At 31.7% G+C, this 21,150-nt stretch overlaps 1 protein-coding gene across 1 annotated transcript; it reads left to right on the top strand.

Annotated features, from left to right (window-relative positions):
- The first annotated feature begins 388 nt into the window (after nucleotides 1-388).
- Nucleotides 389-18,246, top strand: LOC111627568 (ATP synthase subunit s, mitochondrial-like). The gene is made up of 5 exons (XM_023371169.1): nucleotides 389-483; nucleotides 3,481-3,578; nucleotides 11,414-11,622; nucleotides 12,212-12,374; nucleotides 18,028-18,246. Exons 1-5 carry the CDS (start codon nucleotides 460-462, stop codon nucleotides 18,149-18,151), a joined length of 618 nt encoding a protein of 205 aa, XP_023226937.1. The 5' UTR covers nucleotides 389-459; the 3' UTR covers nucleotides 18,152-18,246.
- Nucleotides 18,247-21,150: the final 2,904 nt, after the last annotated feature.

The following is a 21,150-nucleotide window of genomic DNA, read 5'->3' as shown; positions in this document are numbered from 1 at the left end:
CCTTCACCAACCGGCCATTTCCATTGTGAGCCTGGCCTAATCCTTGTAGGTATATAAATAAACACCCTCTTACTGTCCACTGGACGGAAAGAACCAAAGCCTAAAGTTGGTCTTGTCCATTCGGCCGTTTGCTTTTCTTCTTTTTTTCGGGGTTTATATGGAGATTATGGCTGTGAATCGGCTTTTTCTCCGACGAGTACCGGCTGCTTTTCATCGGTCGCGCCGTGGCAGACCGCTCTTCGAACTGGTCAACTTTTGCCAATTAGTATTGATATTAGCGACGATACTTTATTTTCAACAACAAATGTATTCACTGAAAGTTAATTTAGATATTACGCAAAATATACGAAAAAAACACGATGAACAGTTTATGTTGATCATAGTTCTATTATCGTTTTCTTCCGTAAGAGGGCGTCAATTTCTGCGACGAACTTTTCTGTTTTTTAGAGGACGTCGGACATGATTCGATCTCTAGGAAAACTGGCAAGTTCATAAATTTTAACTCGATTCCGTTTCTATTAAGGAATTTTTCGGTAAGATTCTAATCCACGTGACGCTCGAGTTCTCGATTTTACACATCCGTTAGGATGTGGCCGCGAAATAGAATGAGGATAACGCCGGATCGAGATTAACGCTACCGCCATTTTTAAATTGTGAAAACCAAAAGGATATTTTTGATTCAACGAAGAAAAAAATTGAAAATAAAAGATATTACGTAAACATTGTCGCAATCCACGTAAATCAATTTTTATTTTAAACGTAAGTTAATTTTAATGGATAAAATTATCCATGAATTTGCTGCAAACAGAAATATTCATGGGTCACTCCCATTGACTACAATAATAATGCTTGTAGGCCCACTAGTGGCTAAGTGGTTCTGTTCCCTGAACACTGGAAGTTCAGTTCTGGGTTCGCACCTTGTTTGGACGGGCTGGCCATGTGGAGTTTTCCTGGTTTTCTCCACATCTATAAATAGGGGCCAGTTATCCTTAAAAGACTTCCCAGAAGACATTATTCCCCGTGTAACTACCATCATAAATTCATACAACTACTATTACATGACAATTATGTCACACTTTACCAGGGAACAATATAGCCTAGAAGCTCATACCCAACTAGCTGATACAATACAAATATACAAATAATGCTTGTAGACTAATACCCTCCTAACTAATCAATTTCTACACCACCACAACTTAATGTAATCATACAGATGCAAGTACTGTACTAGTGAAATAGTTCCTTTTACCGTATTGATGATTGCATGATCTTTCACAGTAAGATGTAAACTCTGAATGAGGGATTTGTCACCCCCAGAGTTATAGACCACATACGAGCAAAAGAATCAATAAAATTGTACCCGTACATGTGACACTTCACAACATATTCATCTCTAAAGATCAGTTTTTTTTTGTGAACCAGTATACTGCCTATTCTTCATACTCCATGCTGGTCTATGCTTGCTAATGCTTGCCTCAACTGATGCTTCACATATAGTTGTGTGCTTTGGTGCTTGCTATCACTTGCATCTCAGCGCCCTTGTGTGAGCAAGTCCCATGTCCCGTATAACTATACAAAATCAAGTACTTCATAAATAGTCAAGTAGCCTACTCAAAGCTGGCATAGTTATGTGGGCTAAATAGTTAAATATGATAGTCTTAGTGGAGTGATGCTATTCCCGATTGCTTGTGACATGGTCGGTAGGCTGATTTTGTGAGGCCATATCTCACAGAGGGATACATGGATGTGTGGTTCCTTTGACTTTTCTGTTCCTATGGGTATGGTCTACAGCTCTGATAAGGTCTCAATTATTTCATTGAGAGATGTAATTGTATTGACTGTTTACTAAGTAATATTGTTACTAGTGTGTACAACTTGGTTACTGGGGCTGAATGGCCTAGCAGCTCAAGCTCCACCCAAGCATTATCAAGTGTCAAGTAATACTTGTAAACTATATTAGTACATAATACTACTGCCCAAGGTTAAACCCAAGAGTTGTTCTAGTATTATATCAACAAAAGTTTGCCCTTTTTCAGTCTTCCCTTCTCTATCACCACAAGTCATCGGAAATCAAGGCACCTCTTTTCCTTAATTATATTATTAGGCCAGAAGTTAAAATCATTTATAAATATATGGGAATTATTTTCAGACAATTTTGTGATGATTAGGGAGAAAAATAAACAACAGATGCAATCTTACGTTATCAAGGACTCACCCCTCTTTCCTCATCATCAGCAATTGTCAGAAACAAACGAATCCCCCTCCTCTACAAACTATTGACGTAATACTTGAATACATTGAGAATACATCACTTGATGTATTCTATTGCAGTTTGGTTTAATTAGTATATTTCATCACTGCAGTACTAATAGGAAATAGACAAGCAGTCTCCACAAATATTACTGTGTGGCTGTGGGAATTAAATGAGGATGATTATAATAATGCCAAAATTGTAACATATTGAATCTTCATAATCATAATATAAATATAGCAATAAATTAATCGACGTTGTATTGGCATTGTAGATTAGATATATAGAAGACTAAGAAACCACTGGTCCAGATAGGACTTATTACAAGATGCATTTTCCAAATGTTTGGTGATTCAGAGGATTTGATTTTTCTTAAATTGATTTGACTACTTTTGAAAGGTTCCTAAAGCATCTCCTACAGCTGTTGTATCATTTGCATTTGATTCTCCAAAGTAATTCTCTTATATTAGTTGATATTCATCAGATAAATTCAATTTCATAAATACCAATTTATCTTATTTTTCTAATTCCACCCCTACATATGTAGTTTTTTAAGAGCATTCATATTTCCATCTTTAAAAAATTTTTTGAAAAGTTCTGAGATTTTAGTCTATCTGCAAACTACACTCAATGAGAAGCTTCACATGTTTTATCAAATACAAGTGTGGACTTGAAGCACCAATATATCAAAACTGTTTTTCATTATATCCTTTTCACATCTGATATCACATATGTGTCCTTAATTTTGTTTTATGTTGGTCATTTTCCTGGTTGATTTGATATGCTGTAATATACATTAGTGTAAAGATATAAACCTATGTTGTTTTATATTAGCTAACTATTTAACCTTTAATTTTAGAATNCATCTGATATCACATATGTGTCCTTAATTTTGTTTTATGTTGGTCATTTTCCTGGTTGATTTGATATGCTGTAATATACATTAGTGTAAAGATATAAACCTATGTTGTTTTATATTAGCTAACTATTTAACCTTTAATTTTAGAATAGTTTCTTGGAACAATATAAATACAAAAAAATATGTACATTTTTAATGCTTTCATATGACTTTAGAAAATTTCAAATTTTTAATATTTGAATTTTTCAAAAGAATTGACTTATTAATTTTTTGTTAATTATTTTCATATTTATTTATAATTAAAAGATAATGTTATAAATATTCTGTATTGTATTTAAATTTTAACAATCAATATTCAATATTTCTTTAGATAAATTTCCAAAAGAATGCCATTCAACTTCTTCAGAGTAAAAATAGAAATGTTGAAGCTAGAAAATTATGGGGTTGGTTAAATACCGTCTTTAACAAGTAAGAATTATATTAATTAAATTGAATTTAATTTAATAATTCTGATATTAAATGGAGAGAATAAAATTTAATTCATAGTAATTCATTAATACTGAATAAACAATACTGTACACTCTTACTAAACCAGCTTCTTAATTGTTTGACAATTTTCTGAACGATAGTAAATGCATAATTAAACAGATATTTGTTGCATAAAAAGTAATTATATGAGTCTATTAAAATCTTTTAATGGTGTATAAGTCATCTTTATAATGCAATTTAAATTTTGTATTTACTTGTAGAAACATTAAATTTATAAAATGGATGTGGTAAATTTTATCAGTTGCATTCCTTATTAACATAAAATATCAAGAGTCAGCCTATTTAAAATAAATCCCATTTCAATAATAATTAAACATGTTTGGAAGTTTTCATCTTTATCATCAGAAATTATAAAAAAAAAATAAAGTTGTGTATTAATTAAAGCACAACTTATAAATGCTTATGTTAATTTTTTTAAATTTTGTGTAAATATATTAAAAATATATATATAAAAAAAGAATTAGAGCTTAAGAGTAATTTAATTAAAATAAAACTTACATTAGTGCTAGTGACTTGTATCCTAAATGAGAATTTAACAATACACTAGAAAAGAACTGAAATTATTGAATTATTCATCTCTCTTCTTTGTTAGAATAGCAAAAAAACTATATATCATACTGTACATACATATACTATGTTACCAATAGTGTCTGGACACACTCATAACCCCACCTTATCTTGTCTATATGATACAAATACATGCTACTAATGCAGTGGCGTAGTGAACATAATTGGCACCAGGGGCACAACACTTTATTGGCGCCCCCAGAAACACATATTAGGTGCGTTTACTTTTAGCTCTGATCTCGCCCCTAGTGCACTCAGTCTGTGTACTTTTTGTTAGCTACCAATGAGCACGGCGTTTACTTTTCGCAGCCGTGACGTCATTGCTAGCATTCCTAACGCTCTCGGAGTGCTCAGAGAATTTACAACGAGCTTGGAGTTTGTTCAAAGATGGTGGCATTCATTACTGTGTATACTTTTACCAGCACGCTAGTATGACGTCAGGCTGCGCTAGGTGTCAGCTCAGTGAGCGTGGAAGCTAGCAAAAAGTAAATGCACCAATAGTTTGTCTTGGAGACCATTTGGGTGCCCCTCTGCAAGTGGTGCCCGATGCATGATACATAACCTTGCACCCCCCTCACTACACCACTGTACTAATGCAATATAAGCAAAGGTACAGATGCATTAGCAGTGTGGAGACTGTGCCATCAAAATGAGTGAACATAAGGAGTTGAGTCTACTCAAATGTATGATAAAGTCCATAAGTTTGGTCATTTGATCTGAGAAATTTCCACCACATTGCATGTGTCCCAGTCTGTTGTCATCATTGACATTATCATAGTAGGCCCAAGAAATTGATAGACAAGGATCAGTAAACTCTCAAATATGTTGGAAAACAAAATGATCAGATGTCCTTAGTGCCTACTGCATATGACTTTAGTAACAGATGCCAGTGACAGAAGTATTCATCAGGAGTTATTTGTATCTTTGTTATCATGGTCATGTAACTTTCAAGCCATTGATTACACCTGCCAGCAGGACTATTGAGAGCTCATATGGGGCCGAGGAATAGAGCAGCAGGCCCCTTTTGCCTCTTATCTGCTTATCAAATTGCCATACATCAGCTGTTCATCATACTGTAAAGTACTATATTATTTTTCCGACTTTCCAACGATTATCGACACTACTGTGTGCCGGAANGGTGCCCGATGCATGATACATAACCTTGCACCCCCCTCACTACACCACTGTACTAATGCAATATAAGCAAAGGTACAGATGCATTAGCAGTGTGGAGACTGTGCCATCAAAATGAGTGAACATAAGGAGTTGAGTCTACTCAAATGTATGATAAAGCCCATAAGTTTGGTCATTTGATCTGAGAAATTTCCACCACATTGCATGTGTCCCAGTCTGTTGTCATCATTGACATTATCATAGTAGGCCAAGAAATTGATAGACAAGGATCAGTAAACACTCAAATATGTTGGAAAACAAAATCATCAGATGTCCTTAGTGCCTACTGCATATGAGTTTAGTAACAGATGCCAGTGACAGAAGTATTCATCAGGAGTTATTTGTATCTTTGTTATCATGGTCATGTAGCTTGCAAGCCATTGATTACACCTGCCAGCAGGACTATTGAGAGCTCATATGGTGCCGAGGAATAGAGCAGCAGGCCCCTTTTGCCTCTTATCTGCTTATCCAATTGCCATAGATCAGCTGTTCATCATACTACAGATAGAGTAGAAACAAATTCCAGCAGCAGATTAACAGAATTTAGTGGAAAGCTTACTCCAAAAGGTAATGGTCATAACAATTTAAAAAAGATTGACCTTATACAGGTACCACTCTACTTATGAACATTTAACTTACAACATTTTAGACTTACAATTTCATCTAAAATTTAAATTTTGCATGGATTCTGAAGTTCTCTTGATACTTCTGGGTGACATTGAAGTCTGTCCTTGGCCAGTAATAAATAATTAATATGGGCTTGCTTCTATTTGTATCATCATTTTTTGTTTTTGCATGATTTCTGAGGTACCATTGCTATTCATGAAGTTGAAGATTGTAGTTGATNCTTTGGATTCTCCTTGATCTGCCATTGCCAACAGGTGAAGGTTAGCTTGCTGTGTCTTTGACAATGTTCTTTCATACATTTCTGATTTGCATATTGCACATACAAGAAATAAGGTTTTGCTTAATTTGTTTTTCTACTAATATCCACTTAGAAAATTACTTAGTACTTATTCCTACATTTATAAATGTGATTAAACTGTTAAAAAAAATGAATATAATTGCATTCCACTAACTTAAATTTTATTGAAATTATACAAATGAAGCTTTAGTTGGAAAGAGTTGAGATTTAACAAAGCTACACAACTCAAAATAAGTGTTACAAAATGGAAAATAAATACTGTATAAAATAAATACACTCTCACCAAAATACTGTATAAGTAAAAAATTTTCTCATGCTACTTCACAAACACCAGTAATATATGCAGTTATCAACATTAGCATGTTGATAACTGCATATATTATTGGTGTTAGTCCCTTCATAAAAATAGCACTTATATATGTGTAGTACTGTTTACACCCTGAAATTACATTATTATTAAAATAAAATATATACTTAAGTTTTATCATTAATGTTTTTAATCAACATTATTATTGTAAAAATACTTTCTACAATTGGTTCTATGGGAAAATACTAATATTAATGTATAAATATGTGCAGTAATTCATTATAATAGGTTATTGCAAAAAATTAGATTTTTAAATTATTTTTTAATGAAATAATCAAAACAGCATGTTCCAAGTATTGTAGTCTCAAATACTTTTGAGTTTCCTGGCTCATCATTTGAGATTAGTTATTTTTCATGCTTTTTATGAACAGCATCTTAAATGCCTTTTATGCCAAATAGTAGTCTTTGTTCTGTCAACTTGCCTGAATAGAATATTTTTAATTAAATCAAAGCTTTTGGAAACTATATAAAATAGAAAGTTATTTCATACAATTAGCCAGTATAATTTTAATTTTTGCCTTTTTCTGTTAAGTAACATATTGTTAAATTTAAAAATCAAATCTAATATTAAAGAAGAAATGCAAAGAAAATATTGGAAATGTAGTCTGAAATAATAAACTTAGTTTATTTGCAAAGGAAGGAGTGTAAGTCAGAAAAACAAAAAAAAACTAATTTAATGAAATATTTTTGTTCTAAAACAAATTTCAGATTTCTAAATAAATTTAGTAAACTTTGATTAATTTTCTAATTATTTAACTTTCCTTCAGTGAACATTTATTTTTTTTTACATAGTGATTTGTTAAGTAACAAGTGCGCATGGTTCATTTCTTTTCTCCAGTTTTCTAATGCTACAGAAAAGTTGTTGAAAATCTTTAAAAAATATATTTCTTCTGATTATTTATTTTTAATTAAAATAAATTACTAAATATACTCATTAAGTTGAATTTGTGCATTACAATTCTGTACTATATAAATTTTTATACTATGTTTATTAGCTTTAAAAAATTTAAGTGAAGTTTATTTTAGTTTTAAATTTTATAACAAATTTTTGTTTTTTGATCAATGAAATATGTAATTAAAATAAAGCATCTTTGAAAAGTAAATAGTTAACTGTTAACAAATTAGAAAAATTATCATTTGTTACTTAAATATAAAGAGAAAATTTTTTTCTCAACTTTTGTTATAAAATTAATGAATATTTAAAATGTTTTAAGAGGGTTATATATCTTATGTAATTTCAGTGTAATTTGTTTATTCTTTAGATATAAATATTCTAAGATATTTAATATCCCAGGTTATGTACGTAATGCATTCCATCAAATAGTAGTAGTATTGTAAATGGTTGTATATAAATTACCATTTTCCATACACTTTTTTTTTATTTAAAGAAAGTTTTTAGGAATGCTGGGGTATTCCTCAGGGAATTCCCTTGTTAAATTCCTTGCTCTACAGCAAGGAAAGAAGAAGAGATATCTCTGTTAATATTTATAGAGATCAAAGGTGAATTTGACAATGCATGGTGGCTCAAAATTTTAAAACTTTTCAGAGAATTTAAATTATTTGAAAAGAATAAAATTCCATAATTGTAGTTATTTAAATGATGAAGGTTTAGGAATGTTAGACCTTGTGAAAGACACATTACAACACCTGGAAATAACAAGTTGTGGAAATGTTACAAATAAAGGATTGACGCCTCTGAAGAATTTAAAGTAAGATTTCTTAAATTTCTTTAAAATTTCTATTTTAAACAAATTATAAAGTAAGAGAAAATAATTTTAATTGCATTTTAAATGACTTCTATAACAGTTTTTATCTTAATATCCAATTACATCATTTTAATTTTAGTTATTAAGCTTTCATGTTAGGTTTACATTTAAATTTGATATTGTAGCTGTGCAGCTAACTTATTTCCATTTAGTAAATAGAAATATTTTAACAAATATATAATATATTGAATTAGAAATTAGCATAAAATTCTTAAATTCAACAATGTTTGCTTAATGATGTGCAAATACAGTAGAACGTCGATTATCCGAAAGAATTCCAGTCGGCAAATTTAAATTTTCGCCAGTGCTGTGACGCTTCAATCTTTGGCTATGTCTTGGGCTACTCAAATATATTACGCTTTTGATACTAAATTAACTTTTGAAATATGATATTTTATTGTTTTTATATTTTTCAATATATTTATTTTGTTTGTACAAAATACAAAAATAATTTTTAACGATACAATAGTCTTCGTTAGGCTTAACATCGACGAAAATTTAACGCGAAGCGACACGCAACTGAGAAAAATTTCAACATGGGATAGGTTAATATATTTTTTGTACACAATCGGTTATCCGAAAAATAAGTTACCCGAATAACCCCAGTCTTCAATTGATTCGGATAATCGATTCTCTACTGTAAATAAAAGATTATATATTTTATATGTTACACTAAGAAACACAAACAAGTTCATTTTTAATTTTAGTTTGACTTTAAAAGTTATTTTTATTATTTCGTTTCAATTATTGGAAATATTTTCGAAAGTTCATGGCTTAATAAAAAAATACAAACTGATAAGTACTGATTAACTTATTTTTATTTTATAGTTTTGTACAAGTGTTGAGTCACTTCTAATTAATTAATACCGTTTTTTATAATTAAGTAGACTATGTTTGAATAAATATTGTTCATCTAATTAATTGCCTTTTAATTTAATTTTAATCATTAATATACTTAAATCAGGCCTGGCCAACCCGCGGTCCGTCACGTTAAATTGTGTGGCCCGCTAAGCGATATTATATAGCTATTAAAACATTCGTTTTCGGTTTTGTGTATACCAAAAGAATTAAATGAATGAAAATTTGCATATGTCATTGTTATAATGCTCAAGTGCGAGTACGAACTCTTGGTATAACAGTGAAATCTTATTCATTTTGTATTTGTTTTACTTTTTTAAAAGCGCGTTTGCCTACATTGTGGCTCGTTGTAATGTTAAGCGTGATCAAAGAAATGGCCCGCGAAACAATTTGAGTTGGCCAGGCCGGTCTTAAATAATAAATCTAAATCAGTTCGGCCTAGGCCAAACTGGATTGTCCTAGGCTAAACTAGTATATCCTGACACTCGTAGGATAAACTAGTTTGGCCTAAGATCGGCTTTAGCCGGTAATATTTACATAAAAGAACTAAAAAAGAAATTTATTCTAAACGGATATCCTAATAGTTTAATCGATCGCTGGGAAAACAAGATAAATAGTAAAATGAATAATAAAAAATCAAAAAAAAAGCTGAATACAGATACAAAATATACTAGTTTTCCATATATAAAAGGACTATATGAGAACATCAACAAAGATTTACAAAAAATAAATGCAAAATTAGCTGTTTTTCATGACCATTGTTTAATAAATAACTGTAATATAGATAAAAATAATGTTAAAATCCTACACAAAGATAAAAATATGTATAATAGAAAATTTAAAGAAAGCCTCTCACTTTTAATAGCCAAAAATTGTATCAATAAACATTTAAGTGTAAAAATAAATGAGAACTGGATGAAAATATTATANTTTTTCCGCTTGGGAAGCGCAAGTGTGCGCGAGTTTTTCTACGGCGCTTTTCTTTCGTCGGTGAGTTGGTTTTTCTTCTATTTTTAAGTTACTAAGGTGAATGGTGAGGAAACCTTCGTCTTAAATAAACATAAGCCCCAAACAAAATATAATGAAAGCAAAATAAAAGTAAAATAAAAATAAAGCTCAGACTTGGTTCCTTACAATACTACAGATAGAGTAGAAACAAATTCCAGCAGCAGATTAACAGAATTTAGTGGAAAGCTTACTCCAAAAGGTAATGGTCATAACAATTTAAAAAAAGATTGACCAATTAAAGATTGACCAATTGAACAATTAAAAAGATTAAATGTTCATAAGTAAAGGTACCACTTTACTTATGAACATTTAACTTACAACATTTTAGACCTACAATTTCATCTAAAATTTAAATTTTGCATGGATTCTGAAGTTCTCTTGATACTTCTGGGTGACATTGAAGTCTGTCCTTGGCCAGTAATAAATAATTAAAATAGGCTTGCTTCTATTTGTATCATCATTTTTTGTTTTTGCATGATTTCTGAGGTTCCATTGCTATTCATGAAGTTGAAGATTGTAGTAGATAGCATTGAAGTAATTGTTTGCAATTTTTAAAAACTTTTACAATTAGTGCTTCAGAAATGCATCCAAAACATACAGTAATAGTAAATCTTGCAGTTATGGGCATAAATGCAAGAAGCAGCACTCTACTACCATCGAAACTAAGCTGGACATTATAAAACTGTATTAGGTGAAAAAATCCATGTTTAAAACACCTACTAGTAAGCAGTAGTGAGCAAGAAAACAAGTATAATGTATTCTATTACGTACTTTGAAGGATCAAACACTAACAATAAGTGGCTAGTCTGTGTAAAAATGCACTTTTTACAGTAGGTTAGTTTTTGACTTATGAAGATTTCAACTCATGACAAAACTGGGAATCTAACTTGTTCATAAATAGGGAAACACCTGTACTGACAACAGCACTAAAGAGGCAAGAAACATCAGAAACTGATGTCCAGAAACTTTTGACAACATAGTGTAAGTCAGAAAACTGAAAATGTAATTTTGTAATATTTATTTTAGATGGTGTAGATTTAAAAATAAACATACTTTAAATTTTTCTAAAAATTTTGTTTTATTAATTAAGAGTTGATCCAGAACGAATAAAAGAAGTTGGTCCTGACCGAGCAGCAGCCGAATGGCTAATCAGATGCGGTGCATCAGTAAAGTGGAAAGACATAGACAAATGGCAAGTTGATTACAATACTTTACCGACAGGCAACTTTCAGAGATACAAAATAGAAGAAATAGATGCAACAGATTCTTCGGTGATGTACGTTGGATTTCCTCATTTAAGTAAGAAAATTTCAAGTGTTAATAAGTCACAAATTAAACAAACTTAACATTTCAGTGTTTATAGATGCAAAAATCACTTTAATTCTGATAGGTTGATTTTTCAGACAGCTAGTCCAAGTTAAGTGACACATGACTTTATTGCATTAAACTTTTAAAGTATATCTTTACATCAAATGCATTTTGGGCTAACATAACTTTATAGCCCCTCTTCAGTGATGCATGAGAATGTAGAAACAATTTTGATACTCCAGACTATGCTTTTAAACAAATTTTTAGTATAAATACAGTAAACCATTACGACATCATACTCATTAGTTACAATTTTAAAACTTTTATTATAAAATCTGCTTTAGTATTCACTAATTTCAGTTTCTATACAGTGGTTAGGTTTCTATACAGTGGATATATGTATATATATATATAAATTTCAGTGTTTATTGAAAACTTTGAAAGTAATGAAACTGAAGTAATTATATGAATTAGAATTAATAGAATTTAAATAATAATTGTCATTTCTTATCACTTTAAAATAATTTTTATACATAATAATTTATTTGGTTCTTATTTCTAAAATTTTAAAACTTTTCAGAGAATTTAAATTATTTGAAAAGAATAAAATTCCATAATTGTAGTTATTTAAATGATGAAGGTTTAGAAATGTTAGACCTTGTGAAAGACACATTACAACACCTGGAAATAACAAGTTGTGGAAATGTTACAAATAAAGGATTGACGCCTCTGAAGAATTTAAAGTAAGATTTCTTAAATTTCTTTAAAATTTCTATTTTAAACAAATTATAAAGTAAGAGAAAATAATTTTAATTGCATTTTAAATGACTTCTATAACAGTTTTTATCTTAATATCCAATTACATCATTTTAATTTTAGTTATTAAGCTTTCATGTTAGGTTTACATTTAAATTTGATATTGTAGCTGTGCAGCTAACTTATTTCCATTTAGTAAATAGAAATATTTTAACAAATATATAATATATTGAATTAGAAATTAGCATAAAATTCTTAAATTCAACAATGTTTGCTTAATGATGTGCAAATACAGTAGAACGTCGATTATCCGAATCAATTGGGGACTGGGGTTGTTCGGAAGATCGATGTTTCGGATAACCGATTATGTACGAAAAATATATTAATTTATCCCATCTTAACATTTTTCTCTGTTGCGTGTTGCTTCGTGTTGAATTTTCGTCGATGTTAAGCCTAACGAAGACTATTGTATCGTTAANAAATTAGCATAAAATTCTTAAATTCAACGATGTAAATATATAATAATTATAAATTTTAAAAATTTATATACAAAGTATACACTGCTTAATGATATTTATATATTCCCAGAAACATATCATTAAGCAAACATCGTTGAATGTACTGTGCATAGACAAACCTTATGTGGCATAGTCTACAACTCATATAGGCTATACATAACAAAATGATAAATATTTATATATCTAAATAGATCTAAACATAGAGAAATTATGGGCAGCTATGAATTTTTCAGTTCCATTATTTGTGTTTTTCATGAACTATAGAGGGTTCTGCATTTTTACAAAATGGCTACTTTATCTGGGTCAAGATCGTAGTATCTTGTATCTGGGTCACTTGTAACTAGTCAACATAAAATTAATCATATATTACAGTCCAATATAATGATATATGCTGCTTGTAGCTGTTTGTTGAGAAATTTATAGGAGAACAAATATTGCTAGCGGGACATGTCATTACATAAGACATTATAGAAACAAATGAAAGAGATCATTCTATACAATTGTGCTCTGTGTGTTAAAAAGCATTCTGTCCCATCAGGGCGATATTTACAAGCAAGCTATGTTACAGTGGCATGCCGTCCATGAAAGCTGTGGAAGAACTACTTCCCTTGTATTTGCTAAAATATAAATACATATTGTGTGATTATTTTCATATTTTAACGTACTTTGAATTAATTAAAATTAATATTTTATTATAACCACATTATGTATTTTATTACAAATTTCTATACATGTGAAAAACAATGATAAAATTGCTATTGTATATTCGAATATAAATATGCATATTCCCAATGGAAGCATTGTATTGTCGAATACAAGATAGCTTCCAAGGCAAAAATACTTGAATCGTGTAAAGGAGGATGCACACATGTGGCGTGGCAAGGAAAAGCATTGTTGCAAATGCATTTTTGCCGTGTGGCAGCACAACCACACAAGTGGTAATCTGCTTACATTTCCATGCATGCATTCAGTATTCAAGATGGCAAACAATATTGACACTGCCACTATCCATGTGTTTACAAATTTTGTTTTGTATGGCTTGCTTTATTTAGCTAGAAGATTTTGTCAAAGATTTGAATGAAGATTTTGGATTGAGAAAGAACTGGTGTACAAAATATGCTTATTCCTCGATTAAGATCTCCCAATAAAGAATACTATTTTGAGTAAGATTCCGTTGTTTTGTTCTTTGAATTAAATTATATATGACTATTTGTGTAGAATTTGTGTTAAATTTATTATCCTTTCCTCCTTATTCTGATGTTAGTTATCCTGGTTAACCATGTTGAACTTTCTGCCATTAAAACACATGTGATTGTATTTTCTCATGTGACTACCAGATGAACTGTTATTGGCTGATAGAAATTCTATTTAACGCAACAGAAAGCTTCTTTTTTCTATTTCTATTCATCTTTATTGTTGACAATATACAAGAATGATTCAAACAACCCATATAAAATAGTTCTGTTTTTAAACATCAGAGGGTGAGCATCCAGTGAAAAATAAGAATAGTGTTGTGGGACCTCCATTGTATATGTGGTCTGTTGTTAATCAAAACATTGCTAAATGGTACATAACGATATTAATTGAAATTATTAACTGAAAACTATTTCATAAATTGCAGCATCATATACGAGGGGTGTTCAAAAAGTATTGGACCTTTATTTTTCCCACATAAACCAATGATGCATGGGAGGTCTCTTTCGGTGGAGTTGTGGAGGAGGGGACAGTCATACACAGTCCTGAATTTTTTCCTGCCTGAAGGAAGCGTCGGTTGCTGGCAGTCAGCCTTTGAGTGAGGACATTTAGCGAGCTCTAGTCGGATTCCACTAAGTTGGAAAATGACTGAACAACGTGAGCAGTGATATTGCATCAGTAAGCTTGGCGATACCCAAGCGGAAACCATTCACAAGATTTAGCAGGCTTTTGGGAATGATCCTTGAGGCCAAAAAAGCGTGGCAGGTCGGCAGCAATGTCAAGGTCATATTGACGGTTTTTTTCTACTCCCATGAGGTGGTGTATCCTGAGTACGCACCACAAGGCCAAACCATCGCAAAGGAGTACTACCAGGAGGTCCTATATCGTCTTTGTGATGCTGTGCGATGCAAATGACTGGATCTGTGGTCAACCAAAACTTGGCAGCTCCATCACAATAACGCACCCGCCCATTCTGCACATCTGATTTGAACTTTCGTTGCCAAACACAACATTCCTGTGGTTTGTCATGTTCCGTACTCTCCTGACATGGCTCCATGTGACTTTTGGCTATTTCCCAAGCTGAAAATGCCGCTAAAAGGAACCCGATTTTAGTCAAGAGAAGAAAGACATCATACGGAATGCGATGGACCGGCTGATGGCCATTCCAAAAGATGCATTCCAGCAGTGTTTCTAGCAATGGCAGGAGCACTGGGAGAAGTGTATACATTACCAAGGAGACTACTTTTAAGGGGATTAGGGTTTTGTACCTCAAAATCAATAAATGTATTTTTGCCAACCAAAGGTCCGATCCTTTTTGAACACTCCTCGTATATGAGTACATAAATATACTAATCATCAGGGTATAATCATAAATTAAAAGGTGTCAGGGTGCTAATCAGTACCCTGAGTTTAAATCATCACTGTCTATGAAGGTGCCACCATAAAAAAATTATTTTGATGGTGGCACCTCCATTTTTTGATGATTTTTCAAAGAATTGTTTTGTGTATATGCAAAACATACTTTTGTGGTGCAATATCTACAAAATGGCTTAAATGATCCAAAAATTATATATATTTGTATTCAGTGCAAAAAACTGTGCAAGAAATAATATTCTGTTTTTTAGTCAAGTCTCAAGACCAACCTATATGTTCAGAAAGTGTATGGCTTTCTTCCTGCTTTAAAAATGTACCAGGGCACAACTACAGTGCTGCCTATCATATAAGTTATATTTTACTGTATTTATTTATTTTTATACATAAAATTTGATGATGTCTTGAACATAATATATGCCCTCCCCCTACAACGAATACCAATAAAAATAACAAAAACATTTAAAAACACATGGAATAATAGAAATTATATAGAATAAAGTAGTTTTTTTACAGATAGCTTTAAACCTGGGGAAATCAAGGAATAATTTATCTTCAATTTTAATAGCAATTTTGTGGTGATGGTATTTTGTTTAGTTTTATATTAGTAGAGCAGTATTTCTATATTAAGATGTTCTATTTACAAACAAAACAGTTTAATACAATTACTAAACAAAAGTTAGCACTTAAAACATACCTATTAAATCCTTATATTTAGCTTCCTTAACATGCAGTTTGAGGTTTGTTTTACTTATACAATCTCTTTTGCACCTATTAAACGTACAGTTATCATAATTATGTTGTTAGTGTGTAATGTTTTTAGTTGTAGTTTAATGCTTTATGCATAAGGCAATGATTCTCAAAGTCATTTGATCCACGGACCAATTAAACTGAATCACAGACAAACTGCTAAAAACCTATGCCCCATCCACTTTCTATCCCATGAGTATGATCATAGATGCATGCCATAATATTTAATCTATCTGGTAACCTAACACAAGGGGTGTGTGATGTGTAAAATTGTTCCTTTCCCTGACTAAACACCATAGAATCACATTTTGGAACAGCTAGACTAGTTTGTGGCCTATTTGGCACATGCTCACAGACTGTACTTTGAAAAACACAGACATAAAAGTATTAGCTAAATACTTTTCTGCATGTAAAAAATAAAAACAGTAAAAAAAACAGTAGGTATATAATTTTAGTGATTATTTTATTTCTCTTGGATTTATATCAGTCAATTTATATAATCTAGACTTTATGCATTTATATGGTAGATATTCTATTGAATTTAAAACCTGATGAGAATACAATATGGCATAACATGATCAGAAAAAATATCATTCAGACATCCTAAAAATGAAAAAAAAATGTTTTTCAACAACAAAGACAAAATTATATTAAATAGCCATAATTTTTTTGTTATTTTGTATATAAAAAAGAGCATGGCCCAATGTGATATTTTACGCCTTTCTATTGTTGTGCTTAATGTGTTAAACCATTTTTTTATATCCACTTATATTAATTAATTTATTAATACAAAAGTGGTACCTGTCTTCAGCTTAGATGGAAAGTCTATATCATCTCTATAAGTAAAACAGACATACAAAGTTCTGCATTCTGGTGTGTGGTCTCCATAGGGGGTTTTTAATTGTATCCAAAATTGTGTAAGAAAATACAGTGTATCTGTTTAACTTACAGATACAGACTTTCCATCTATGCTGAAGACAGATACCACTATTGTAGTATTCAAAATGCATTTATCAATATATAAGTGGAAATAAAAGAGTGATTTAACAACAAGTAAGGTCTGTTATTGTCCTTTGTTTTAAATTATTTGATTGTTGAAAATTGGGATGAGAAGAGACTGGACTTTGGATTAGCATTCAACTGATAATAAAGAAGCACCATAAAAAAAATAATTTTAAACCCGACTCAGAGGAGATTTCTTCATTCAGGTATAAGAAACTACTATTTCTCTAAATATATGTAATATTTATCAAGAAAACAATAACAACAAAGTTTTATATTATAATAAAAGTCATTATTTTAACAAAAGATGTCATAGCAAATGCCATAACATGTTTTAAATAGAAAAACTTCTAAGAAGAATAACTAAACAAAGCATTTTGTGTGTGACATACCGCTCATTTTATCCTTTGTTCACTGTGGATAAGACCGAGCACTATATATGATAGCAAGTTTGTCTTTTCATTTACTTCTTATAAATAAAAAACATTATTATTTTTCATTTTCCAGATCTTAATTAAACAGTAAATTGTGATTTTTTTTAAAATATTTTTTGTTCGTATAATCAAATTGAATTTTATCAGTAGATTCCTTACTTATTAAGTAGTCTACACTAAGTAGTCTATACACGTATAAATTCCGATTTGTGGACCATAAATAATTTAAGCTGTAATTGTTGTTACCAGAAAAAAATCTAGCATACCTTTATTGTTATTTGGATAATGTAAAGATTTTATAGCGTTAATAATAATTTATATCAATTTTTCCATAACGTAATTAATACATTTTATTTTATTTTTTCTAATAGAAACTTGAAGTATCTATTGTTGTTCGATCTTCCAGAAATAGTAAACAGAGAAGCTTGTGTGGAAGACTTGAGAAATTCTCTTCCCGGATGCGAAATCCACTTTCCTGCACCAGAAAAGCAATAAAGTGCTAAATTATCGATTAATTTTGCAAGTAGCGTTTGAACATTTTTCTTGAGTTCAAAAGGAAGCAAATAAATAATTATTTTTATTATTATTTACTAACTATGGTTTGATAATGATTATTCAATAAATTCGATGCAGTCTATGGACTTCTTTCTTCGCGTACACAAACGAATTGTCGTCGTTAATCGTCCGCGATCGACAGTTTGACGTTGCGTCGAGAATGGTCCGGTTTCGAATTCGATCGTTGTGACGTCGAATTTCCTCCCTCACCACACAGTGCCTCATTCTGTTCCTGACCAAACCCACGATGGGATCGATTAAAAGGTCCTGTTAACATTCACAGTACGGTAAAAGTAGAATCGTTCCATATCCAATCAACTGATCAATAAATTTGATCCTCTGAAAAAATTTTCCATTCTATGGCCGGCCACAGATCGGACAAATTTGATGGATGCCGAGAGGATAAATACAGTTAGTTACATTATCACGTATCGCAAGAAATACTCGCCATTTATAACCTGTTTGATTATTTGAAAAAAGAAAACGTACTTATTCTACCGATGGTAATTTTTCGGGTTGATATTTCGTTGAAAATATTCTTAAAATATTTAAAATAGTCAAGTAAAATGTATACGTAATCGAAATAGCTATTTGTCTTCATCAATATCATTATTTATTGTTATTAAAGAAATATAAAATAACCACAAAAATTACTAAATAAATAAATAAAAAATATAAATATATTTCGCGCATTTTTATACAAATGAGCTATTTATAACTAAACGAATCGTCGCAAGATTCTACAGCGTGCAGAATCTGGCGGGAGAGATTGTTATACTTTGAAAGATTACGTGCCGATACTTAAAGGACATTTTCTACTTTATTTAAATTTAAAACCATAAATATGAGGCCTTATGGAGAACAGATATGGAAACCATAGGGACATGAGGCCCCGAATAACGGAAAATTTAGAAATTAATAGCGAAGAATTTTGGGTCGAAGTTCACCAGTGTGGGCAGTTTTGTCGACTTTTGGAATCGGAATATGCAAATTTAGGTTTACGTGCCGGAATTGGTGGTAGCGACTTCGTATTTGTCGCGAGTTAAGGCATTTGGCACGTCGAGAACGTTCATAGAATGTGTAGTTCCGAAACCGCTCTAAATTGGATCATTTAAAAATTTGTCAATTCCGGAAGCACGGTTCGCACGGACGAGTGAAAAGGTTACAACGACATAGACAAACTGGAAGGACTAGACAACTGCTAGACATCGAACATAGAACTGTCAACCATTCTGAAAATTTCGTTGATCCAAAAACCGGGCTACACACCTAAAAGATCGAAAGACTGCGGGGTTATTTGAAGAACAAGAAGAATTTGCCAAGACACTACACGGAAGATCTGTCCGACTCGTACTTGTATTCGTTCACGTACAAAAAGTTCTTGAATCGGCCGTCGAAAATACCCGGCGAAAAGTTTTAAGCATTCGTTAAGCATCTGCGCAACTATATGTTGCGCAGATGCTTAAAACTTTCCCGGTTCCGGAAAAACAGCAAAAACGCGGAAAGAACCCGAGAGTCTACCCGCCGCCCTTCCAGTTTCGACAAGCGACAAGAAAGCGAAAAAAACAACAAGGGGAAAAATGGCGGAAACAAAGCCAATGAAACGGATAAAATCGACCAAGAAAAAAAAAAGCGTTAATTCGAAAAGAAAGTGCACAAGTAAAAAGCAGTCTACGTCCGGAAACACCAAACGTCGTCGTCGCAAAAGAGAATCCGGCGAACAATAAAGTAATTTTTTTTTCTAATCGTTATTTTTGTAATTCGGTCTTTCTTCCTTTTTCGCCGTAGCTCCGCCGCGTAAAAGGAAGAAAGCCGCCGTCTTTCATATGCACGCGTGCAAACAAAAGATGGCGACCGGAAGCGCCGACCGCCGCCACCTTCGCTAACTAGGGTAAATATAACCCATCGGGTTAATGTTACCTTAGGTTCCAAGATGACGACATTTCCTGTAATCTCGAAACGGAGGCGTGCGCATTATCGGCGATAGAGGGAGGTATTTCGTAATGTGACGTGATGCGAAATTTTAATCGACGGAACGCGCGATGTTGTTACGAACGAATATGCAAATTTGTAAGTTTTGACGTCGCGTCTGTAGTTTACCGTGGAATTATACAAATCGGTCGGTAGTCGTTCGAAATGGACGGTGTTGCGACAGGCGTACGTTGGAATAATTGCTGTCTTCGTTCGGGTAATTACTTTTCGAAATTGGATATTTTTGGTAATTATATTTTTTATTATTTTGGATTTTGGTAGTTTATAACTTTAAAGAAAAATATTTTTATTTTTTTAGTTTCTTTGCTAATTCTTTGAAAATGAGTTTTGCCGATTTAAGAAAGTGCACAAGTAAAAAGCAGTATACTTCCGGAAAAACCAGTGCTGATGCTTTTTGGTCGAGTTGTACCACGCGTAATTTCTATAAGTTAAATTAACATTTTCAGCCTCATGGAATAAACCATCCTCAGGTGTAAATGAGTTCGAACGTATTTTATTAAATAAACATTTCTCAGCGATGGAAGGTGTTTAATGTTTTATTAAGTGTCATTTATTTATCCATAAACCTGGTTTTGGGTTTAAATAAAAGCTTTTTCATTCTTATAATAAAATGCATATAAAAAAATTATGAAATCGTACGGCGCCTGAATTAATCGTACAAATACGATAATAATCCTACAGATGGCAACTCTAACGTAGCAGATACAGGCGCCACCTAAAAATTTATCTATTTATTTCGGTTAAGTTCAGATTAAAAAAAAATGAAAGCGAATTAATCCGTGAAGTATATAATAAATAAACAAAATAGTAATAAAAAATTAACGCAAATAATACCTTTTAGGGTATTTGCAATCGATTTATCAGGCAAGGAACGGAATGTATTTTCATGGTCTGCGACGTATCTTCCCGATACGTCGGAAATCCCCATTCCCATTCGATCCGGAATT

This window comes from Centruroides sculpturatus, unplaced genomic scaffold (genome assembly GCF_000671375.1).
Source record: "Centruroides sculpturatus isolate CEXI.00-Female unplaced genomic scaffold, Cexi_2.0 scaffold363, whole genome shotgun sequence".
Lineage (NCBI taxonomy): Eukaryota > Metazoa > Arthropoda > Arachnida > Scorpiones > Buthidae > Centruroides > Centruroides sculpturatus.
The sequence above is the reverse complement of the archived record's forward strand: the minus strand, read 5'-3'. Positions and strand labels throughout refer to the sequence as shown.

What these genes read in the sequence shown, in the direction of transcription:
- LOC111627568 (XM_023371169.1), top strand. Translation starts at nt 460, where the DNA reads ATGATTCGATCTCTAGGAAAACTG. An exon ending in TTAAATACCGTCTTTAACAA is followed by an intron (nt 3,579 to 11,413) that starts GTAAGAATTATA and finishes TTATTAATTAAG; the next exon opens with AGTTGATCCAGAACGAATAA. An exon ending in ACGCCTCTGAAGAATTTAAA is followed by an intron (nt 12,375 to 18,027) that starts GTAAGATTTCTT and finishes TTTTTCTAATAG; the next exon opens with AAACTTGAAGTATCTATTGT.